At 41.7% G+C, this 9,209-nt stretch overlaps 1 protein-coding gene across 1 annotated transcript; it reads right to left on the bottom strand.

Moving 5' to 3' along the window:
* Positions 1 to 3,533: 3,533 nt before the first annotated feature.
* On the bottom strand, positions 3,534 to 4,109 carry LOC138897368 (uncharacterized). Its single transcript, XM_070183333.1, has 2 exons — positions 3,802 to 4,109; positions 3,534 to 3,702 (listed from the first exon to the last, which is right to left on the bottom strand). Exons 1-2 carry the CDS (start codon positions 4,107 to 4,109, stop codon positions 3,534 to 3,536), a joined length of 477 nt encoding a protein of 158 aa, XP_070039434.1.
* Positions 4,110 to 9,209: the final 5,100 nt, after the last annotated feature.

Here is a 9,209-nt window from a genome sequence, read left to right as displayed (position 1 = left end):
TTACTGTAGAGTGGGCTATGATTCGACTGATGTAATTCAGCCTTCCAATGAAACTCATCACATCCTTCTTGCTTTTAGGAGGTGGAAATTTTTGAATGGCTTTAATCTTTGAAGGATCCAGTTCTATCCCTTTCTTGCTTACGATGAAACCTAGCAACCTTCCAGCAGGGACTCTATCCCTTTCTTGCTTACGATGAAACCTAGCAACCTTCCAGCAGGGACTCCGAACGCACATTTTGCAGGGTTCAACTTCAAACTATACCTCCGCAAGCGTTCAAAAAACTTCTTCAGGTCGTCCAATGGTTATGAACTCTTTCGAGACTTGATGATGATGTCATACATATATACCTCGATCTATTTGTGAATTATGTTGTGAAAGAGGGTTGTCATGGCCCTCATGTAAGTAGCACCAGTGTTCATTAGGCCGAACGACATGATTCTGTAGAAGTAAACTCCCCAAGGCATAGTGAACATTGTATTCTCTGCATCTTCTTTATGCATCAGGATCTAATGGTACCCAGTGGAACAATCCACAAATGATTGCACTCATGCTTTGTGCAGTTGTCGATGAGGATATGAATATTTGGTAAAGGGAAATCGTCCTTCGGGCAGGCCTTGTTAAGCTCTCGATAATCCACACATATCCTGATCTTCCCATCCTTCTTTGGTAACGAGACGCTATTTGCCAACCATGTGGGATAATTGGTGACCCTCACTACGTTCGCCTCTATTTGCTTGGTTACTTTTTCTTTATCCTCAAACTTAGAGCCAACTTGAATTTTTTGGGTTTTTGTTTGGCTGGAGGTCTAGCAGGATCGGTAGGCAATCGATGCGAAACAACGTTGGTGCTTAACCTAGGCATGTCATCATACGACCTTGAGAATACGTCGATGTACTATCGGAGGAGCTCAACCAATTCTTCTTTCTTCTATGCTTCCAGATGGATGCTGATTCGGGTTTCTTTCACGTCTTCTTCGCTTCCCAGGTTGACTACTTCTATCTCCTCAAGGTTAGGCTTTTTTTGGCTTTCCAATTGTTCGATCTCTTGTAGGAGATTATCTGGAATCATGCTTTCGTCGTATTCCTTGTAATTTGGATTGCTATGCTCGAGGGTTTCGTTACATGTCATAATCGCGGAACACGGGTTTTTATCATTTTGATTACTGAAAAGAAAAACTAGGTATAAATGAAGCGATAAATAAACTTGCAATAACTTTAAGAAAGCATTTCTTTTTATTTTATCAATAAAGGAACGTCTGAGCGTTCAAAGAGGCGAATGACAAAAGAGTACAGACATGGTTCAAGCCTCAATTTACCATGCGCTTTCTTTCAAAAGTTTTACAATTCCATACTACCAAGACGACCGGCGAACCAAAGACAGGATGGCGGTCCAATTCTGCAAGTCCTCTCCTGGTTCGACATTCCGAATGGTTGGTATCTTGATATCAATTTTTTCACAACATTCCTCGATCATGGTCACGAACAACCTTCCCATTCCATCGACGATGTCGTCCTATGGTGTTGAGCTCTAACCCGTACCCGAAACATACTCTGGCACAAAAGCTTTGTTCCCGAATCTACCGGTACAAGTCTTCCCAGTCGGAGGCTGATACCCTATGCCGACTCTACCTTTATGCCCACTTGGATCAATCAACTTTGTTATCCCATCTGGTTCCTGGTATGTATCGGTACTTCATCATTCCTCTCATAGCCATCTTTGATCTGTATCATAACTGCATACCTAGATTTTGCTCGGTCTCTTCTATTTCCACGGTCTGCATGATCTCAACCACATGAAAAGTAACTCCGTCTAATCCTTCCATGAACGGGACTGCATGTTCTAGGTAAGCTGACTGGCTCCATTCTCCATGGACTACAATCTCTTGACAACCTCACTCGAACTTCATGCACTGGTGTAGGGTTAACGGGATTGCCCCTGCCATGTGTATCCAAAGTCTTCCTAGCAACAAGTTATATGAAGATGAAATGTCCATCACTTGGACTAGTATGGGAAACTCAACTAGTCTGATTTGCAAAGCTAAATAGATTTCCCCAATGACGTCCTTCTGTGAACCGTCAAAAGCTCTTACCCTCACATGTCTTTCTTTTACTTCTCTGAGATGATTACCCAATTCTTGTAAGGTAGAGAGCGTGCAGATATTGACTCCTGATTCTCCATCAACAAGTACTCAGGACACCACCTTATCTCCGCATTTGACGGTGATATGTAAAGCTTTGTTGTGACCCACGCCCTCCATAGGAAGCTCATCTCTTTGGAAGGTGATCATATTTGCCTCAACCATCTTCCCGATGGTTGTTGCCAATGCCTCACTGGTAGTGTTACTTGGCATGCTTACTCCACTTAACACTTCCATCAAGGCGTCTTTGTGACTGTCAGAACTCATCAGTAGATCCATGATTGATATTTGCACCGGAGTTTTCTTTTATTGTTCCTCCACAGAATATTTTTTGGTAGACATCTTCTTCCAGAATTCTATGGCCTCCGGATCTGTTATATTCCTTCTCTGAATTTCTTCTCTTCCTGGATTCCCTCGATTTACTTCCTCAGGAGCATAACACCTCCCTGATCTGGTCATTCCATGAGCCACTGCGGAATCTGTCATCTTAGCTTTCCTTTTCTGCTGATATGTCCATGGGACTGTCTTGTATTCCCGATCCTCTTCATCCATAATAGCAGCAGTGGATTGTTGCTGGTAAGTCTGGACTATAACGATAGGTTTTAACTGTACGGTGGTCATTGGAGTCCTTCGAGGTGGGACCCTTGCAGCCTCAACATTTCCTATTATGATGGTGATTCCTTTTAGGTCATATTCTTCATCTAGGGTGATCATATTAGCTCCTTAATTCTGGCGGTTTTGCAGCGGGTTACGGTTCACATTAGGCGGAGTTGGGGTGCACTAAATTGCATCACTTTTGATCAGTGACTCAATTTCATTTTTCAGTTTAAAGCAATTCTTGGTATCATGACCTGGTATATTTGAGTGGTAGATGCACTGTTTGGTTGCATCAAAGTATTTTGAAGGATATTCAGGAACCCTTCCTTCTATTGTATGTATCAAAACTGCTCTCCTTAGTCTTTTAAATAGTTGAGCCAAAGGTTCAGCAATTAGGGTGTAGTTTCTGGGACCTCTTCGTAGGTGGGTCGATTGTGATGAGTGGTAGATTGAACTTGAGCGTATAGTCGTGGTGGATTTGGATTTGTATGGGCGCGAGGTTGATTATATTGAGGTTGGGTATTGTAGTATGGTTGCGTGTTATATATTGGAGCATAAGTAGGTGAGTGTGGGGAATGGTTGTTTGGAGAGTAAGAGTTGTTTCATGGTGTGGATTAGACTGGTAATAGGGAATGATTGCTGATGCCTATTTATTTTTCTTCTTTCCACTACCTATTAAACTGGATTGGATTACTTTTATAGCTTCTTGCAATGCGGCCATAGATTGTACCTTGCTAGACTTTATACCTTCCTGTAAAAACTCTCCCATTTTAACAAGTTCAAGGAACTTCTGCCCCATCATGCCCATATTTTCTCAAAATAGATTCCTTCCTGAGCCCTGATGAAATACTTAGTCAACTCACTGTCATGTAACAGAGGTTGTGCTCTAGCGGCTTCCGACCTCCATTGGCGTGCATACTCTTGGAATGATTCTGACGGCTTCTTCTGCAAGTTTACCAGAGCGACCCTATCAGGGGAAATTTATGTGTTAAACCGGAAGCGATTTATGAAATCTTCTGCCATATCCTGTCACTCCCTCAGGTTTCGGGGATCTTGGCGAGTGTACCAAGTAAGTGCATCCCTTGTCAAACTCCTTATGAACAACTTCATCCTCAACTTCTCATTTTTTCTCACTCCAACTAGCTTATCGCAGTAGGCTCTCAAGTGTGCATGGGGATCACCTCTCCCATCAAAGATATCAAATTTTAGAGGCTTGTACCCTATCGGCATGTCCACATAAGGGTGGATACACAAATCCTCATAATCTAGACTTTCGCTCCTTCGGGCGACCTGAAGGTTCTTCATTTGTTTTCTCAATGCTCGTAATTGCTCAAACACTAATTCTTCCTCCTTATACTTAGCTTCCCCTTCCATTTTGGCATATTGATCAAATTCATAAGCAGCCTGACTGTGACTGGAATTGTGAAGGTGGGTTCTGAAATGGCATATATGGGAGGAAGATATCGCTCATATGCAGTGGTATGTGCCGCGGGTATGTGATGGTTTTGGCTAGTAGTAAAGGTGAAGCCATCATGAGGAGGGGTATGAACTATGTTGGTACCAACTGGTGGGTTTTGCAGTGTTTGAACGTAATTTGGTATGTAAGGGGTGTGTATAGGATGGTTTTGTGGGTTTGCAGGGGTTACTGGGGGTATGATCTAGGCGGTAGGGACTGAAGTCGGGGTATTGTTTTCTTGGTGAGTAGTGGAAGGAAATTTGTCGGGAATTGAATCTAGTGAAGGAAAATGGGGTGGTTGTGAGGGCGTCATCACAACCAGATGTGCCAATTCCCGAATGCGTTGTACTTCCTCCCTCAATGATTCCATCTTTTGGGCCATCCTAGCCACATGTTCGTTATTCTGTGTATCATCCTTCTCTCTCGATTGCCTCGGGCTATTAGCTATTACTAGAGCATGTTCGATTGGGTTATCTATTGCAGACATCTTCCCTTTCGATCTCAAGTTGTACGGTGGTTCCGCTAGTTTCGGGTCAACATAAACCAACTTTGTTTTGGGGAATAGTAATACAAGAAAAGAAAAGAAAAGAAAAAAAAAGAACAGAAGTCAGTTTCAGTGTTTTCATCAATAAAGGCACATAGAGCTGTTAGTTCACGTACTCAAGCAACCACGTTTCCTAAAATTTGTGGGACCTATCTTTTCTGGAGGTAGGCCTAAGTTGCGAATTTTGACAAACAATTAGATTTGACACATTCAGATTTGAATAAAATTTTGGTTTTCATTGATAATCTTTGGATTGTAATAGGCGGGAGAAAAGGTTACATCATTGTTTTTAACATTCATAAGATTACATGGGCTCAAACAAACTCGCCCTTAAGGAATGGAAAGGTTCAAGATAAAAGATACAAAGTGGGAAGAAGGGTGAAATCAACAAACTTCTAATAACCATCCCTAGAATTGTTCCCCATCTCTTCTTCTTCTTCTTCAAATTCTTCCTCTTCTTCTTCCTCTTCTTCTTCTTCTTCTTCTTCTTCTTCTTCTTCTTCTTCTTCTTCTTCTTCTTCGTCGTCTTCTTCTTCAAATTCTTCTTCAAATTCTTCTTCTTCAAATTCTTCTTCATCATCATTGAACTCCGGATCTTCCTATGGAATCTTGCTCTGGTTCTGTCTCAGACTCAATCTGTATATATTCAACCACTCGGTCATCATCCTCAGGGGGTGGCAGCATATGATCAATCGACCCCGAGGCTACTTGGCGATGCATGGAGGTAGTCACAAGGTAGTGTGGCAAAATATCATGATAAATTTGCAAAGCCGCCACTGCATCTTCCAGCCAGGCTATTCATTCCCTGCTTGGTCGGGCTAGCTCATCTTCTTTATTGATCCAGACATAATATTCCGGAGTGCACCATGAATTTCGACCCATTGGCATTGTGAATAGATCGTTCCACTCCTCTTGAAGCCTCCTTATCCTTGGTATCAGGATCTGCCTATTATACTCGTCTTCATATAGTGCCGTCCTCATCCAAAGAGGTACATCCTAAATCAACCCGAACTGCCTAAGGACTCATAGGGGTGAGTATGGATGGATACCCTCAAGTCCTATCAACTCGATAAAATACTTTTAGGGAGTCCTTATGATTGCCCTTCCGCTCAGCCATGACAACTTCTAATTGATCCATTCTCCACTTAAATTGGTCAGCATCTCTCTCCATTCTTCCTGTCCATGCGGGGAGATCCAATGCCTCATTCTCTCACTTTGACTTCGAATCATGTAGCCAACATTGGTCTCTTGCTAAAAGAAATGCTATGTGGCCCATATTTGAAGCAATAAGTTGCAGCCATTGAAGAAATCGTACCCCCGGGAACAGCCAGCAATGCTCTGAGGATTTTTATTAAAACCATCGGTATCAAAGTGGCTTGGAGGTTTCCCCGGAATGTTACAAAAACCACAAGCAGCAAGTTGATATTGATCTGTCCTCTTCTTTGCGGGAAACCCAGCAGTCCCATCAGCGCCGTTATGGGTCGAAGACTTTTCCAAGTTGTCTAATCACACTGAAATTCTCCCAAGTACCATTCATAGCTCTCACGATGTCCGAACCTATCGAATAATTGATCCAGGCTTACCCATCTATCTTCCATGTTCCTCAAACCCCTCACTGTTTGCTAGACCCAAAGCATCGATAAACCTATAGCCGGGCATGGTGACCGATAGTATCGGCCTCCTCCACGTAAATGGCAGCTCTGTGAAACTGGTAACTTCTTCAAATGTTGGCACCAACTCACAATCAACAAACTTGAAAACTACTTTGGCCGGATCCCAGAACTCTATCAACAAACGGGTAAGAACCTTGTCAGCTTAGATGTTTAGCAAGGTAGTCAATGCTCCTAGGTGTGTCTTGATTTCATCTCCATGCTCTCTGGGATGTTCTACCATTGCTTTAGCTTGTGCAGTGCTCCATAACCATATTGATCTCAAAGATGTTTTGGTTGATTTCCATTTCTGAAGAGGGTAGATAAAAGGGGTTTAATAAGTGTTTGCAATGGATCTTAAGTGTCTCGTCATGATTAGTTCGTCTTTCCACAAAATTCATGTCGTTGGGTACACAACCCGTTGACACTAGGGTGGCGTTTCTAATTCTTTGTTGATGCCAAGGACCGACCCACCTAATGTTTATGCAATATGACCCATGTTTTCTAGAGCAGAGTATTTCCTAATTTTGAGTTGGACTGAATACTGCGAGAAGTTATGTCAGTTGACCTGACAAAGCCATTCTCTGAAACTAAAGAATTTTGAAAGAAGGTTCGGAGGGGTGTAAAAGATAACCCTCGCGTGCCATTATGTGTGATAGTGTACGGCCAAGACTCGATAAGAGAGTGTGTGATGGAAATACATATAAAGAGGTAACAAATAATGGGATGTTAGCAATAACAATTGAAATAAGTAGATAAGTACATAATGAGCAAGTAAAGCAGGTAACCATACAATTGCAAATCAAACACAGTTAAAACAATGTACAAACAATCCTAAATTCCAAGTCTAGTCTAAGTATGCTAAGGTCAGAACCTAAGTGTGAGATCCCCAGCGGAGTCGCTATGTTGTTGCACCCTATTTTGCACGAGCCAAAACAAGATTCAACTAGTGGTTTTCCTGTTAGGGCACCTGTTTAATTACTAAGATCATTTCTCTATTAGTCTGCTAACCGGTGAGGTTTTGGGTAAGGGTTCTTATTCTTCTAAGGGGAAGGTGTTAGGCACCCCTTAAAATCTACCTGAGGTAGCTCCATAGGACATAGACTAGGTTTAAAGAATTAGGTATCTATATTCTGCTTAATTAGTGCTTAAAGTATAGCATATTGTATATCTAGTTAAAGCCTGTAATTTGAAAAATAATATATGTAATTTTGAAAAGAGGGTATAGATTTATTAAAGCCTTTAAGAAAATCTTTGTATCGATATGATTGAAAGAGTTTTAGAAGTATGTATATAATGTTTGTATTTGCAAAACCTTGTGAGATATGGCTAAGTTTTAAAATACTTTGTCTTTTAAAATGATGTGGCCATTTATATAATTCTAGTAAAGTAAAGGTGTGAGGAAATGGGCTTTAGGTATACCTTAATTCTTAATCTCACGTTTTAATTTGAAGAAAACCGTATGAATACATTGGCTTTGCAAGAGTACTTGTTCGAGTTTCTTTGTAGGAAAGCTCAATTTTATGTCACGATCTCAACCTCCCACCGTAGGATGTCGTGATGGAACCTAGTATCTAAGACTAGGTAAGCCTAACAAACATGAAGAAATAATGAAAATAATAATAGAACTTCAAATTTAAACCAACCAGCAATCATAAAAGAACTCCACAATACAACCGACAATAGCCCCCAAAATATGGTGAGACTGAGTCATAAGCTCTACACGAGTATGCTGAAACATCCCTAATATATCACTATCTAAATAATGAGTATGCAATAGAAAACAAGGAGAGAGAGTGACTCTGAGGCCTGCCAACGCCGGCAGGTATACCTTGAAGTCTCTGATCTGGAAGCTCTACTCACTGATGCCTAGCCTGGAATGAGGCACCTGGATCGGCACAAAATGATGTGCAGAAGCATAGTATGAGTACACCACAACGGTACCCAGTAAGTATCAAGTCTAACCTCGGTAGAGTAGTGGCGAGGTCAGGTCAAGACACCTACTAGGATATAAAAGAAGCTGAACAAGTATAATACAATATAATAGTGGAAACGAGGAAATGAGGAAATGAAGAAATACAACGAGATAAGCTACAACTAAATTTAAAGCAGTAAAGGTAACAAGGGAGGAACACATGATAAGAACATCAAGAAAATAATGCGGACAAATACAAGGGAGGTAAATGAGAGATAACAACAAGAGTCCCAACCGAGGTACCGCCTTGTAATCTCATTTAACAATCACAATCACAATCTTTCCTTATATCACCGTGGGAGCCTTACATTTAGTTATTTGAAAATCATTTTTTTCGAAATAGCTATCCGCATTTTAGCCCACCTTATCACACCGCATGGCTTCAAGTAGTTCCCCTACTAGCAACACACGTATCAAACCCACCTTATCTCACCGCATGTGTATCAACCCCTATCTTTATATCACCGCATGCGTATCAATATCACAACATATCACAACTCGCACCTCAAGTGCCCAAATGCCATAACCATGCGCATTCTCTGTAGATAGGCCGCTGAAAGTAGGAGGATGGTACTTCTTATAACTCTCAAGTCTAAGGTGCTCCTCCTCAGATGCTGCTGCCCTAACCTCATGCTAAATCGAAACAACTAGCTGCACTGGTATAAACTCTGGGACCTGATTAAGGTGGACCCGCTGCTCTAGGTTATGGGCTGCGGGAGTCTAAGCTCCTTCCCCAGCCTAAGATGTGGCTGGTTCAAGTGGAATCAACCCCTACTTAAGCTAGAGTACCAAACATACTCAAGAACTGTGCGAGGGGCTCCTGAAGTGCAAGGGTGGCAACAGGCACCTC

This window comes from Nicotiana tomentosiformis, chromosome 8 (assembly GCF_000390325.3).
Source record: "Nicotiana tomentosiformis chromosome 8, ASM39032v3, whole genome shotgun sequence".
Lineage (NCBI taxonomy): Eukaryota > Viridiplantae > Streptophyta > Magnoliopsida > Solanales > Solanaceae > Nicotiana > Nicotiana tomentosiformis.
This window is presented reverse-complemented; position numbering and strand designations above follow the sequence as displayed.